This window comes from Corylus avellana, chromosome 6 (genome assembly GCF_965113065.1).
Source record: "Corylus avellana chromosome 6, dhCorAvel1.hap1.2, whole genome shotgun sequence".
In the NCBI taxonomy this organism is placed as follows: domain Eukaryota; kingdom Viridiplantae; phylum Streptophyta; class Magnoliopsida; order Fagales; family Betulaceae; genus Corylus; species Corylus avellana.
In genome coordinates, this window is record NC_142495.1 from 81,484 (window position 1) to 98,202 (window position 16,719).

General features: G+C 38.8%; 2 protein-coding genes across 2 annotated transcripts; both read right to left on the reverse strand.

Moving 5' to 3' along the window:
- Positions 1-2,136: 2,136 nt before the first annotated feature.
- PHYA (phytochrome A) lies at positions 2,137-10,869 on the reverse strand. The gene is made up of 5 exons (XM_059600176.2): positions 10,211-10,869; positions 7,305-9,369; positions 6,118-6,934; positions 2,738-3,028; positions 2,137-2,524 (listed from the first exon to the last, which is right to left on the reverse strand). The coding sequence occupies exons 2-5, from the start codon at positions 9,358-9,360 to the stop codon at positions 2,314-2,316; spliced, it is 3,375 nt and encodes a 1,124-aa protein (XP_059456159.2). The 5' UTR covers positions 9,361-9,369; positions 10,211-10,869; the 3' UTR covers positions 2,137-2,313.
- A 4,247-nt stretch (positions 10,870-15,116) lies between these two features.
- On the reverse strand, positions 15,117-15,962 carry LOC132188255 (uncharacterized). Its single transcript, XM_059602673.2, has one exon. The coding sequence runs from the start codon at positions 15,696-15,698 to the stop codon at positions 15,240-15,242; it is 459 nt and encodes a 152-aa protein (XP_059458656.2). The 5' UTR covers positions 15,699-15,962; the 3' UTR covers positions 15,117-15,239.
- Positions 15,963-16,719: the final 757 nt, after the last annotated feature.

Below are 16,719 nucleotides of genomic sequence, written 5' to 3' on the forward strand. Positions count from 1 at the left end.
GAGACCACATATTCAAATCCACCATTGAATATGTGAGATCACATGTTTGGTGCGGAAGTAAAGGTATCACCTGAATGAAACAATGGAATACCAACTTTGCAAGTAATACACAAGTCCCTAAAAGAAACAATGGAATATCAATTTTGTAATTATTCTAAAATATTAACATTGCAATTTTTTTTTTTTTTTTTTTTTGACATGTCCACACAAGAGGGGGGAGAGAAAATTTGAATTAGTGATATTCGCTTTATAAGGCGTGGTTTTCAGCCGATTGAATTACCCCTTAAAGACAACATGGCAATTCTAATACTTACTAAAAAAAAGTTAATAATTAGTTATGATTATTATGTCAGCATTATGAGATACAAATGTGGTATATTGAATTACCACTCTTTCTTCTTTTAAATTAAATTAAATTAAATTTAAAAAAAATAAAAAATAAAAAATAAAAGAAATGGTAGGTAAATTGATCTTATGATTTGAGGTCGAGACAAATGGTTGTGTTTTAAAGAGTGACAAAACACTCTTTGAGGTAAGCAACCAAAAAGAAAGTCATAGTTAAAAAAGTTGACAAAATTTGTTAATGTGCCTACATTAATACCAATCATATTGTAACACGTGTCACTTACAATACAATAAAAAAAAAATAAAAAAAATAAAAGGACAAAATTTGTTAATGTGCCTACATTAATACCAATCATATTGTAACACATGTCACTTATAATATATATATATATAAAATAAAAAATAAAAAATAGAATGATAGTCCAACAACCCCCTTTGGCTAAAAGAGAAGGATCCCGGTTAATGCAATTATGAGGGCAAATTTGTCTAAAAATTTTGTCAAAAAAAATGTGGACAATTTTGCCCTCCTAAATGCACTAACTTGATGCTCTCCAATTCATTTGATATGAAGATAATCAGTTTCCTTAGCTAAAGGGGGGGTTACTGAACCAGTCCAAGACACTAATTTTGATTATTTATAAACTATGTCTTTGGTAATTTGTACATAACCAACACTTTTTAAAAAATAATAATAATAATTAAATAAAATAAATAAATTATATCCGAACAAGGTGGGGAAAAGGGAATTAGATTTGAACTAGTAACCTCTGCTTCATGAGGTGTGGTCTCTAACTGATTGAGCTACCCTTTAGGCAGAAGCCTAACCACTCCTTGGCTTGGGGGGTGGTCCCAAATTTTTTATATATATACCTTTAAAAATTAACTTTTGCCCCTCTCCTCAACCCCCCCCCCCCCCCCAAACAAAACATTCTAGTTCCACCCCCTGCCCTTATGAACAGTTGAACATATAAACCCACACTTTGATACCAATGTAATCCAAGTACTCAATTTCCAGAAATAACACTTTCTAACAAATTTTACCTTTTAAAACCGTAATTTTAAACAGACTCTTAGCTGCCCTATTTTCTGACATGTATGATTCAATGGAGTATAGCTGCAAGGAAATAACAAGTATATAAGAACCATTAATAAGGTCAATAAGGCATACGTTGATTTGGCTTGTTTGCTCCCCCAAAGGATTACCAAGCACAGTAGTCTGTCTCACGTTTTTACAGTCATTACTTCTAGATACAGGAGCTACTATCTCGACCAAAGTACAAAACTCTTACCCTGCAGCCGAAGTCCTAAATTGTAGATATCAGTTTTGAAGATTGCCTTTCTATCCGCCGAACTTATCGGACTGACTTGGTTGACATAAACAAGCTCTTTGGAAAATCCAATCTGGGTCCAAGAAGCAACGTTTAGATTTTGCTGGGATGGGACACCAAAATTATTTAGTAAAGACCACGAAAGGTAATCCATGCTGGTCAGGTAGTCTCTTTGGAAGCACAATTGGTGCAGAGTGCTCGAGTTCTATACAAATGGAAACTTCTAAATCAAAGTTAAAGGCAAGCCTTTTCTTTCAATCCCCAGCCAAATGACTACAGAAACAACCCATCCATCCACCCAATTCAGCATCTTGGACCTTATGCAGAAGGTTTTTCCATACCGAAGCTGTATTTGAAGCCAGTAAATTATTAGCTCTCCTCAAAGCCAGATTGCTCGAGAAGGAACACGGAAAAAATCCGCCAAAGAGTAAATCACACCGATCTAAGATTTGCCATGCAATGGTGAAGAAGATTATAAAACATAACAACACCTGCTCATTTACAGGTTGAACCAAAACAAATGTCCAAGAAGATAAATAAATAAATGAAAATCACATAGCAAGTCAAATACAGCTTTGAGTTTCTGTTCCCCTGCAACTGTACATAACAGATTGCACAACATTTTCTCCTTGAAAATCCTTCAGGGCTGCAACTTATGTGCTGCAGCAAGTTCAACAGAAATGATGAGGGTTGATTTGCCTGCTTCCCTCAGATACCGTACATCTCCATTCATGAGTTTTAATAGCATTCTGCTAATGAACAGGCTGATGCCCTCCTCAGATGCATCTCCATCACTTCCAAACATCTGGTTCAGCAATGCTTCTGGCACCCCTCCGCCTGAATGTGTTATCCTGATCCAAGGAATTAAGAGGCTATGATTTTGGATGAATATAAATAGAGACTATAACAGTGCATGTGAACGTAGAAGTCAGAAGCAAGTAAATACAAGTTTAATCTATTCACAAGGTCATGTATTTGTCCTTGTCATCTAGTCACAAGCACAACTGAAGTGAAAAATATATTTTATGAACTCCTATGTCAATTTGTGCCCGATTCGTTAGTACCTGAGCTCAAGATGTGCAAGATGAACAGATTGCCCCAACTGATCTTTGGTCAAACTGGCTGCAAGAATGAGCTGGCCTCCAGTTGCAGTGTAGTTGACTGATATCGACAAGAAATCAGCTAAGACCTGTTGAAGCCTAAGGCTATCACCATATAATGTTTCGTTCACAATCTCCTTTGCCACATCATTGACCATTCGGATTCCCTTTCCATTGCTCTTTGTCATGACTTGACTTATAGAGGCAACCAGTACTTCATTCAGTGTAAACTCAACCATTTCGAGATCCAAGTAGCTGTAGAGAATTCATAAAACAAAGGGGAAAAAATATTAGATTACAACAGATCATAACAAGAATTAAAACTGCAGAAATAGAGTTACTCCCTCTGTGCAATAGCAAGCATCTCTTCTACAAAAGAATGTGTGTGTTAAAACCAAGAATCTTCTAGGTGTATAAAGACAGAAAATCTGATGCATAATTTTACCAGAAGTTCTTCTCACCCTAGGTGTTACAATACTAGTAATAATGCATTCAGAATTGATATAGTAGTCAATCTAAGAACCTAACCCTGATCATTGCAGGGAAATTAAATGTAGCAGCGTAAGGATGTTTCAGGAAAAATTATCTAATTGTTTTCCTTGTATAAGGTATTTATTCCTCCACTGTCATCAAGCAATACAGAACAAAGTGCAGATTACAGAATTTTTTTTTGAGAAATGAATGTAGTTGTAAACATGTCAAAGGGAAGAAAAGTCACTATTTAGAGATTAAATATAATCATACCCAACCTAAAAAAGCTTTGATCAAAAATCTCTCTTTTGTTTCTCGAGAGAGATTTTATGGAAAACCCTTAGGTTTTTCCTCTTCCGTCTCTTTCTAGAGACTTTCCACCTCCCTCTGGGAGTGCCTTCCGGGGGAGGAGGTATGGTCTCCATCCTCCTCCCCTCTCCTCTTCTTGTTTCTCTCTTCCTTTTTCCCTTGTTTTCTCTTGTTTCTCTCAGTTTTTTGCCTTTCCTTGTCTCACCACAGCGCCGACTCCTGCCCTCCACCTTTTTTCCGTTCTCAGCCTCCACTCACAGCCCCTCACCGCCGCCCTCTACCTTGGATTAGCTGGGTATTTCAGATCTAGTTTCCCAAAAACTAGATCTGCTTTTCCACGTCGGTGCAGCCACCAAACGCGCCTCGCAATCTTCTCCACCGGCCTCCCTGCTCTTCACTGCTGTTCTATACGTCTCCTCTGGGCCCCCACTCGATGGCGTGTGGCTTGCACACTCAAGCCAGACTTTGCTTGTGACGTCCCACATCGCCTAGGTATGGAGATGGGGATGTCCTTAAATATATACTACACCCTTAATGATAACAACGCGTTTTAAAGCCGTGATGGACATGATCTCATCAGAACTCCGCGGTTAAACGTACTTTATCTAGAGTAGTACCAGGATGAGTGACCTCCTGGGAAGTCTGATTTAGGGGAGCCAAAAGCGGATAATATTGTATGTCATTGAGGTGAGGTGTTACAAATGGTATCAAAGCCATAGCCCAGCCTGAGATGGGAGGAGCGTGCACAAGCCCATGAAGGTCGGTAGCGGGCACTCGCTGGGACGGACGCCAAGAATGGGCTAATCCCATGAGGGTCGCCAGCGGGGACGCTGGGTCCTAAGAGGGGGTGATTGTGACGTCTCACATCACTTGGGTATAGAGATGGGGATGTGCTTAAATGTATACTACACCCTTAATGACAACAACGCGTTTTAAAGTCATGATGGACATGATCCCATCAGAACTCCGCAGTTAAGCGTGCTTTATCTGGAGTAATACTAGGATGGGTGACCTCCTGGGAAGTTTAGTTTGGGAGAGCCAAAAGCAGACAATATTGTGTATCATTGAGGTGGGGTGTTACAAATGGTATCAGAGCCATAGCCCAGCCTGAGATGGGGGGAGCATGCACAAGCCCATGAGGGTCGCCAACGAGGACGTTCGGTCCTAAGAGGGGGTGATTGTGACGTCCCACATTGCCTAGGTATGGAAAAGATGGTGTTTATATGGAATTTACTCTCTCTAAATAGTATGAGGCCTTTTTGGGGGATAAACCTAATAATAAAACCGTATGGGTTTGGCCCAAAGCGGACAATATCATACTATTTGTAGCAGGGTGTTACAAATGGTATCAAAGTCATAGCCCAGCCTGAGATGGGGGGAGTGTGCACAAGCCCATAAAGGTCGCTAGCGGGCACTCGCTGGGACGGACGCCAAGAATGGGCTAATCCCATGAGGGTCGCCAGCGGGGACGCTGGGTTCTAAGAGGGGGTGATTGTGACGTCCCACATCGCCTGGATATGGAGATATGCTTGAATATATACTACACCCTTAATGACAACAACGCATTTTAAAGCCATGATGGACATGAACCCATCAGAACTCTATAGTTAAGCATGCTCTATCTGGAGTAGTACTAGGATGGGTGACCTCCTGGGAAGTCTGGTTTGGGAAAGCCAAAAGCGGACAATATTATGTGTCATTGAAGTGGGGTGTTACATTGCTCTTCACCATCACTGCCGCTCACCGACGTGCCTCACCTTCACTCCCGCTCACCGACGTGCCTCACCTTCACTCCCATTAGCCACTCCTCTCCTTGCCGCCTTCCTCCGCATCTCCTTCAGGCCTCCACGCGCCAACACGTGGCTTGCATGCCCAAGACAGCCCGTCTTCCTCCGCCGCAGCCTGTCTCCGCCATCCTCCGTGACTTGCTGTTGTTGGTTTTTGTTATGTCTTTCTAATGTATTTTCTGCTTTTCTGTACTTCTTTTGTTACTAGTTAGTTATGGTCTCTTAGGATCTGGTCGTTTTATCCTGTGGAGGAGACCTTAGTTTCCGGAGTGAGTCACTCCCCTCCCCCGGTTCTCTTGAAGGGTTTCTTGATGGCCTCTACCCATTCGGATAGGGTTGAAGGGTCTCGCAAGGATCATGTCCCTACCTGTTAGGGTAAGGTTGAGAGGTCTTTTGAGGGTCATACCCTTGCTCGTATCCCCTTTCATTGGGGGTTCAGGTAGGGTTGAAGAGTTTCGCAATGGTCATGCACCTGCCCTCCGCTGTTTTGGTGCTTAAATTGCTTTATGCGGTCTATTCCTTGCCTTTTGCCCAAAGTACAAAGGACCGGGACATTTTTGACCCCTTTGGGATCATTAACACACTCATTTCTTGTTTGGTGTTTCCAGATTTGGTGTTCTTTCTTTTGTTTGGGTTTGTTTTTGAGGAGCCCACCCCTCTTAAACGTTTTCTTCCTTGTAACCCCTTTTTTTTAATGGATGATGTATTTACACCCCAAAATAAATAAATAAATAATAAATAAATAAAAACCAAATAAATAAATAAATAAAATCATACCCATCAATTATGCTATCAAGATCTGAGTCATCAAGAATCTTGCTGAGCTGGCGCTGGCATTGGGCACTAGTATGCAGAAGCTCTTTCTGTTCAAATCCTAACTCAGTACCCTCCATCATTTTCCGAGAAAATATAATCCCAGACAGCGGATTCCGTATCTGCCTTTTTATATAAGCCAATGCTTTCAATCTCTTCAAGGCAGTTTGCTCTGATAAACGCTGGACATTAAGTGCTTGTTGCAGCTCTTGGCTAGCAAGCTGCAAGAAGCAAAAGACTCCAGTGACTGCACCCTCTCTGTCCAATTTCTTACTCACACATAGCAGGCATTCTACATACTTTCCACTTCGAGCAAAGAAACTGAAAGAGACCTTTTCAGGTTCCTGACCAGTCATGGCATTATTAAGTACAATTCCAAGGTTTACAAAAACTTCTTGATTCTTGAGACGGCAGCATGCTGTTTGTGTCCCAAAAACCTCTCCCAAAAGCATTTTATCTATAACTTCTTCTCGTGTCCACCCACTTAACTTCGTCATTGCTGGATTCCACTCAGAACACCACCCAAATTCATCCGCACCAAATATTGGGGGGATCAAAGGGTTTGGGTTTTGTACAATAGCTTTGTAATCACCTTCAATCCGAGTAAACTTGTCCATAACTATCTTCTGACCAGTGATATCTTGGGCCACAAAACAAACACCCACAACAGTATCTCGAAGATCCCTACTTGCACAAGCATTCACAACTAAGCTGATGGGACCAGAATCACTCTTAGACCCATGTGTTTTGATCTCAAATTGGATATTCTGCTCTTCATTGCCTGATCACACAATAAGGTAAAAGAACATTATCAATAAATGCTAAAAAAAAAAAAAAAAATTATTGAATCCATCTGTTTCATGCATGGCAAACAAATCTCATCTTACTGACCTCCCTCCTGCCTTTCATTCTCCAATCTCAGTTTCCTATCTTTTAACAGTACAAGTGCACCAGAGAGTCTCCTGTTCTCTCATTCTTTTCAATCAATTTGATGCACATGCATGGATTTAGATAAGATATTATGCACATGCCCGACTGGTCACACACTCACACACACATGCACATACTCGCTCATGCTTATGCATATGTATATTACAAGTACAAATTGATAATTTAATGAAGTTAGAATATAAACATGGATAGGGAGATACCCTGCAATGCCAAGTACAACATCCTCTGGACTGTATCAGTTGAAGAATCTTCCACAAGTGTGAGCAAATGCTTTCCAATTGCTCTATCAACAGGAAGGCCAGTTAAATCAGCAATCTTTGTGTTCCACCCATTAATCAGCCCATCCACATCAACTGCCAGAATTGGCACTGTGGCCGTTTCAATTAAACGGACCATCTCACTTGTCACTGCTTCCAGTTCTTGCATCCCTTCAATTTTGAGGTCACTGAGCTTCATATGGATGGCATTGGTACTTATATTCGTTGTTTCAATATCTTTGAATGCATTCCTCAAGATAAGCTGCAGAGAATGGATTGCATCCATTTCATAGTCCTTCCAGGGTAAACTCCTTGTCTTCACAACTTCGAGGAAAGCCTTGAATGACGATCTTGGGTGCATCCTCGTACCATCATCCTTCTCACCAGGTTCATGCTTTGCACCACCCCATCGAATTTCTGCAGCAGTGTGGGATCGAAACCAGAAAATCATGTCCTTGGAAGTTATCCTCACAGCTGCCATTCCACATACTACATCGCCAAGAGCAAGAGCCCCCGGGAACCCTGCATCATACAAGCTATCTGTACTTAAACCTGTTGAATCCATATGGTACTCTGAGAGCCATGAGGCTATGTCATGCAGCTGGAAATCACTTGGAGTTACACCCAGTCTCCATATCTTGTTCTTGTATAATAAAGCAGCTCCATCACACTTCACAAGATCCATTATATTTGGGCTTTGTGACACAATTCCCAAGGGTGCATCTCGCATCAGCAAATCACACAATAGTGTTTGGGTACGCAAGATGTTCTTCTCAACAATTTGATTTTCTAACTCCAATTCCTTATTCACATGGATGGCAAATACTTGAGCTAGAAATTCACAGGCATACCTAAGAGGGAATGGAACAAACCTCGGAGTGGTGTTATGGCATACTACTAAACCCCAGAGTCTCTTTCTCTTTTGTGGCTGCACAGAATTAGAGCTGTCTCCCTCTTCATCCCCCTCATTAACTACAACTGCCATCACTAGAGAAGCAATGGAATTCATATTCTCCATGTACTGCAAATGGCAACTGTGTGGTGCCCTTAAGTTTGAACCGCACAACGTCGGATCAAACGGAAGCTTCTCGTCTTGAAGCACTTTCACATGTCTTGCATGACAATCAACAATCATACGGACCTTATTCTTCATAAATAAGAAGCGTGCGGCCTGAGGGATATCAGTAGCTGGATAATGCAAACCCAGATATGGTTCTAGCCCTGGCTTTGTGATCTCGGAGACCACTTCCCCATGATCATCATCATGAAATTTATATGCCATCACCCTATCATAACCAGTTAGTTCAAAAACCTCTTGAACCATTGTATCACAAAGCCTTTCCATGCTGCCACTTGGCAATGACTGCAATCGGGTAATTGCTTTAGCTGCAAGCTTGTATGATTGCAGGGCCCCGGCAGCAGTCATGGGGACTTCATAAGGCTTGACTGGCTCAAAGTCAATGATCAAACTACCCGTTACCCGATGGACAATTGCATAAAAGGGCTTACCAGATGTCTTGCAATGGACTAAGATGGGATTCAAGAGAGAAACCTCCCAAAACCCCAGGGCCTTTTGCAATGCAGAGGCACTGGGGGCAGTGAATATGGTTCTCACATCTGTTCCAATGCCGAGAACTGGGTGGTCCCCAACGCTTGGGACTGCATGGCTGACCATAGTCAGCATTTCAGGGGCATTCTCACTGTATGCAATGACTTTGAAAGTTTTCTCATCCAAGGCTAGCAAGCAACCAAATGGTTGGATAAGCTTGCCTTTCTGTATGTGATGGAGGTAAGCTGTTGTTACTTTGTCAGTCCTAGGTTGTTGATCTCCACTAACTGCACCGGTAACCCTCACTGAGCTTGAGTAATCAAAAGAATCACCCGACTCCTCAAAATCTGCATGGAGCTTTGCATCGACAGTGGTCTGCGCAATGATCCTAGCACTGTGTCTCGAGCGCCCTGAATTGCTGGACGAGTGGCTGGGCCTTGAAGAAGACATTTACGCAAACTGAAAAAATAAAACAAAAGAAATAAAATAATCTCACACCCCATAAAACCTATCAAAAGGATTACCAGAATGTTAATGCTGGTAAATAATTACATAGTTATGGTTGCGATCATTGTTATTGTAATCATGTTCACATGGTCATCGTCCAGTAGTAATAGAGCATGCGAACTTTTATGAGTATACTTTCATGATGCCCCAAAAGTCACAATTGTTAAAATTGTACATGAAGCATCCAAGATAAGGAAACTCAATGACAGATAAAGGGAAAGTCTTTTCATAGCTTAAGCAATAGTAGTACGTCTTTTCCATTAGTAGTAAAGCAAAGATGCTCTTTGATGATCTGCATGAAGTATATCTCCATTACCTAGCAAACAGTACAAAAACAAAGATGCCCCACGCTGATTCTTCATTCTTTGAAGTATATATGCATTAGTGACAGCAACCTAGTAAACAGTATCAACAAATAACAACAGAATTGCATATCGCTTAAAAGACACCACTTTATTGATGAATTATGAAGCCAATTATATGACACTTTAATAAAGTAAGCATTTGAATCATATGCTAAGGATAGTTCTAGTTCAGCTAAAACAAAAGTCAAAAAAGAGAAGCGGTACTACAGCTGGTAAATTGATAGATGAAAATAACTCATACAGGGGCTATGGCTAACAACAATTTCCAAATTTAGAGACCTACAAAGAAATTCTAAGAACGAAACTTTCTGGAAAAAAAAAATCCCAAGTTGATGTTCATCCGAGGAAGAATTATTTGTCACCCAAAATAACAAAGACAAAGAAAAAAAGAAAGCAAGAAAGAGCATAGAAATGGAAAACATTCTAACCTTGTTATCGGTTGAGCAGCAGGAAGCAATAGCCAATTCTGTGAGAACTAGTCTGGCCAAACTGATATGAAAACAGCTTGGAGAAAGTTTTAAGGAATCCAAAGTGTGTCCAGGAAACCCCGACCCATTCATGGAAAACCCCACAACATCTCGATCACTGCCTCCACTGTCTCTGCCCTCCCTTTAATCCCAGCACTTCGCACTTTGCACTTAGCAGGGACCACCAGGACTAGTATTATTAGTGTTTCTTAAAGATATACACACTCACAGACAACTTCCTTGATGGGTTCACAATTATTTATGTAACATTCTCCAAGACATGGATCCAAGAGAAGAAGGGAGTCACAAACCATGAAAGGGAAAAAGAAAACCATATTTTTATGGGGGCGGTTCCGTTTCCAAAGAAGGATAATGGAGGTCGTTCATCGCATCCATAAATAAAATAGCACGATCTCGAATTTCTACTGGTACCTGGCTCTAACAGTACTGAGATCACTTTCTATTTTAGCTTAGTCGGTTCCCATTAAAAAAAAAGAGTCCAACTAAAATATATGCATATGAACAGAAAAAAGTTAGAAGTGGGATCACACCCATGATGATAGATGAAAGGAAGGAGACAGTTGGGTTTGTTTGGGGGTGAGGATGAGCGTACAGTAGCGGGATGGCCCATGCTTTTGGACACATTATGCCAAGTAAACAACAAGAGAGTGAGTTATGGGAGTCACGTGTTGGCCTCAATCGTGTGTCAGACTGAATGAACAAGATAATGGGTATTTGCAATGACGATGTGTGCTTTTAGTGTAGGTGGCGGTGGGTCAGTTTCCGGATCAAGGGGGAATGTGACGCAGACACCAGATTTGGTGCCCGTACCGATGAATATAGGCGTAGCAATTACTTTTATGTTTTCGCTTGATCCATTGTGAGTAAATCTCTTTTTCTTTTTCGTTTTTTTGTTTTTTTTTTTTTCTGTTTTTTAAGGCTTAATTTAACAACCTTTAATTTAAATTAGGTCGACCTGCTTGAAGATAATGGTTCGCAATCCTTTGGTTTGCTCAGGAAAAAAAAAGGGGGGGTGGGGGTTCCTTTGGCTCATAATCAACAATATGTTTCTGGTATATCGTTTCATTTCTGAAATTAAAGCAAGTAGGATAAATTCTGAGAGCCTAGAATTCATGAGGAAGCCTGCTTCCTGTGCGTTCAATTTTCTGAAGAGATTGAAGCGCATCAACATGCATCTTGGATTCCAACATTAAAATCAGGCTGCAAATGGTCTCTATAGCATTTGTTGCGCCTATAGCATTCAGATCCTGTGTTTTGGTGTCACCTTCTCACCACCTTGGAAAACTGTAGGAGAAAGTACACAAGTGAGTGGCATATTAGCTTATACGCACAATTTTTCGTTGAGCAATGCTAAAAATTAAATTTTTATCTTACAATGTTAATATAATAGTATTAAATAACTTTAGATTAATCATTGTTAAAAAATAATAATAATCTAATAGTTGATTATAATTGTCATATTAACATCATAGAATAATTGTGCGATAAAAACATAGTATATAACATTTTTTTTTTTTTTTTAACTAAGCTAATTGCTTTGGGATTAACAATCAGCCAATTAAGGATTTCCACAACTCTATGCATTTTTCTACAAGAAACGTAGACATCCAATCAGATCTTTCTCCTTTCTACAAGAAACTACTACTTTACCTTTGTATATTGTGCTTTACATGTTACATGATTTCTACATAGCTCCTACCTTTCGCCTGTAGTCTCTTGAGCATAAATATATCTTTTTCATATGCTTTAAAGTATTCCACACAGTTTTTTTTATGCTCACAGTACTTCCCTAAGCATCTCATGATCGTTTTAAAGTCATGGACAAAGAAATATTAAATAACAAGTAAACATCAAAAAGAAATCCTGTGCTGAGCAGTCTAAGCTGCTTTTTCGCTTGAGGGCATCCCCAGTCTCTGTGGTTTCTTTCTTCTTTGCGGTAGATGGGTTTAAGATAAAGCATCTGGCAAACGTTTCCAAGAGAATAAAATATAAAAATATAATCTTATATGATATATTAGAACCAACATGCTAAGTTGTACAAGAATTATTCCTCTAAAACAGAAATCAAAGATACAAGTCAGAGTCTTTAAGCTCTCATAAAAACGAAATTTTAGGATCCTTCAATCCATTTTTCAATCATAACTCATAACACACTTCTACTTGAGAAAAAATTTGTTAATTAGCTCCAGAAATTGAATTCATCTCCACATCCCCATCAACAAAAATACTGTCCTCCAAAAGTTTCTACCAGTCAAAAGAACCTTTTCAGATCAGGAATGATGTGATTTCTTCTCTTGATCAGCTATGGTATGCATAAATAATTGGCTTAAACTGAATTTTCCTAACCACATGCCACCGTCAGTTCTTTTAGAAGCCTCCAACTTGTCTTAAAACTTTGGTAGTAAGAATCGAACCAGCTCAAGTTTCTAAACCAAAAATATCGTCATGCAAACTAAATTGGCACATTGGGGCTGTCAGAATTAACAGAAGGTATGGTTTGTAAAGGGAATCTTAAACATAGACAGGAGCATTATTGAAAAATGTTTCTGGCATATAATTGCATACATGCTGTACATGATCTTTAAAAAGATGAGCAAAGAATAGAACCACTATGGGTAGACTTTAGAATCTTCATTTCTCATGGGGCTTTTAGAGATTTCTGCTGATCAAGTTATCCCATGCCTTAACAAAGTGCTAGCATAGGAAATATTCTCCATCTTATTCAAATGTCAAGCGATGCTGCCACATACTAGGAAAATAATTCTCAGGACAGAAAATAAGGTTTCCAACATCATATTGATAATCATGGTAGTCCAGTTAGTAAAATGGCTCAGCCATTGCTTGGCAATTAACATGTGCAGTGAAACCACTGAGGTGTTCAGATAAGCCAGTTATCAGAATGTGCAACAACTACAAGGAACTAGCTAGAGAAAGAAACAGAAGAAACAAAATATTTCATTTCTCATCAGGCTTTTCTAGGAATTTGAGCAATGGAAGTCGTCTCATGTTCTAAACTAGATTATTGCAGAAACTTTGAATGAATCTTAGCGTCTCTTAACAGAAATTAGGTTTGCTACCATTTAAGAGGTTATAGGCTTAATTCTTTCCACATACAATTTACATATCAAGAAAGAATAAGAAACGAGAGAAAAGTGTCAATTGTATAGAAACTTTGATGTTTCTTCCGTTACTTGGCATAAAAATGTAATTGCCACCAACTACAAATAGTACCACTAGAACCAAGAAGAATAAGTAAATTTTCACTGTTTCGATATCAAAACTTATGCTCAAGGAATAGATAACAGGGAAAATTATATGGTTTCTTCACCAAAGTATTATAGTAATATAATGGCAAATTGGCTCAGAAGCCTGGTAAAATATTAAAAACTCATGTAGCCGAAAACCATCAAGATTGACAAATCAGAAGAATTGGACATTCCATGAAACTAGCAAGACATTCCAAAAGTTACTGCTTACAACAAGATTAATGGAAGTTTAGGAAAGATTCGCAAGACAAGCTGTCTAATATGCCGCAGATTGTAATTGATTAGCATTTCTCCAATATCATGTGGAGTGGCATGGGCTGCCAACAATAAACGGCACATCCTAACATCTGCCATTCACTACACAATGGAACGCTCAAGGTACACTAATAAGAGTCGCATTATCTGACCCAAAATGCTACAAAATATATTTTAAGACAACAGATACCTCCAATTATGGGAAACAATGGTACATATCAATAAATAATGGAAGGAAAGATCAAAGACACCACAGATGTTATCTCTGTACAGATGTGAGCAAGACTACCTTCCCTAGATGCAGATAATACATTGCCAGAATACACTATTAGTTCAACCAAACGCAAGTTTGCCTTCAGTATCTCTCAGAAGTAATTGGCAAATCATTTTCTAAACAACTTTTCCACATAAATCTACTTCATTAAAAAAAATACTTCAACATAAAACAAATAAAATTTTCCTCCGTGTGATCCTAAGACCTTTAAGGTCCTATTCCCTAGAGTCTATGTTCAGCTTGTCCAGTTGCGTCCTACCTAAAGTGTGAGTGGTATTTTTATTATACATCACCGAAATATTGAACAACAATGACCCTTGTGAACTTAGCAAAGGGACCAACTTGGGAAGAGGGAGGGGGGGTTAGGACTCATCTCCCTTTTATCATACAAAATATAATATACTCAGACTCAAACACCTCTTAAAAATCAGTTCAAGGGATTTAGTCCTCCACCAAAGAGACATTGGCCATGGATTTCCAGAGTACTGCCTCATTAATTTAGCAGGAAAGAGGCATGAAGCAAGGAACAAAACATAGAAGATATACAAATTTGATTTATATAGTGTACAGAAAATGAGAAGATAAATTTATATAATTTTAAGAAAAGTATACATTATGAAAATAAATCAATTAAACAAAAAGGCTATACAAATTGAAAGAATCCAATGGTTTTGAAAACCTGTTCCACTTCCGTAATGGATCAATGCACTCTTTCAAAATAAAGCACCTGCACCTATACTTCGTACTCAAGGTAACAAACTGACTACCACGTTCAATTACAAGATTGAATTTCCTCAGAGAACAATAATGTGGACTGCCAAATGAGTCATAGAAGAAACGAAAACTTGCATCCGAAATTCTTAACCAAAATAACAATTGGATGAATCAAGCTCGGTTCTCCACCATTTGAGCACGGCGCATCCCCAGTTTGTAGTCGTATAATCTTGCAGCAAACATGGAACATGGCTGAAACACCAAGGAGACACTTCCTCATTGTAACAGTGAACATTTGACAGCGAAAAGTGCCCCCCTTCCCCCCCCCCCCAAAAAAAAAAAGTCTTTCATAATCTGTATGTCCTGAAACTTCTTCAAAGCTACTAATAATATTCTGAATAATCACTACCGCCCAACAAGCACAAAACAATAACGGAGGAATTTATTAAACACGACTTCTTCACTCTGCACCATGTGAGGTGAGGTCAAAATCTAAGTGGGTATTGCTTTCTTTGGAATAGAAATCATTCTTCTCTATGAAAGCTTTCAGCATCTCATAGGTGAAGTTTGGGTCATTTGGGTCGCTTGCGTGAGTTGGTGACTCCAAAGTCTGGGGTTGCGTGAAACAAAAGTAACAACCTTTACCACGACGACCAACACAACCAAACCTCTTACCTGAAGTCCCGGCATTTGCAGAAGCAGAAGAAGAGGAGATCTTTTTATTCCTTCTTCTGAGGAGTTGCTTCTCGGCTTTTGTGAGGGCATGTAAGATCAGCTGCTTTGCCTTTGCGAAATCCCTTGTACATCCACCACCACTTACATATCTATCCTCTCTCTGCTGCGTTCCGTCGTCTTCTCTGACATGGATCCCACCACCACTGGCACCAACATTGAAGATCTCCTTATCAGATACAGACATCAATTTTTAGTTGTCCAGATTTACGTTCTTGCAGCAAAACTCCCACGCTGATAATATAAGAAATAATATATTATTTGTAAAAGATTTGATCAAGAAGATGGGATTAGACAAGAATTAGAAGAAAACCCAGTTGAAAATGATTGGAAATAGGGGTTGGGTTTGAAGTTTCTCCGGGTCCGGGGAACAGTTTAAGAGATCACAGGAAAACTCTCTAACCCTCTCGCAGCGGCAACTGTAACGTAATTAAATTATTCATTCAAAAAATTTTACTCATATGCAAATCTCTATTTTATAATTAATAGATCACAGTTTATTTTTTGATGAATTAATAGAAGAAGTTATTTTCAAAAAAAAAAAAAAATTAATAGATCACAGAAATCAGATACGTGTTTGACATACGTGTTAGTTTTGGAGTCGGGCCTTTGGTCAGTTGATGTATTCGGTATTTTAATTTATTCTTTCCCCTTCCCGTCCTACTAAAGTAGTGGGCCAAGGGCACCTTTTGGATTGAGATTCTATCATGTACGGTCTTTTATGGCTGTGAGCCTGTACTTGAGTCGACTCTCGCCCAATTTACTCTCGAGTTAAATAATATGTTCAATTTCAATATATTTATTTATTCAAACGAGTTGCTCAATTAATATTTTTTTAAAAAAAAATTCATACTAATAATTAGCTAATTAATTATTGTTAAGATTTTATCATTTAAGTCAATTAGATAAATTAACTCAAATCTTAAACAATTCAATACCGAGTCTATATATATATTTTATACTATGTATTTAAATTTATTACACACATAAATACACCCATTTACACATAAACACAAAGATATCTATCTTAACATTCACAATTACAATAATTCGAGTTATATATATATATATATTAGGAAGTGAAGTCCTTTTATCTTTTTAAATATCTTTTTATCTTTTTAAATATTTAAGATGATCGTATTACAAAGTTAAATAATACTATAAAACTAATAAAAATAAAGTTATGCGAACTTGTATGAGTTTGACTC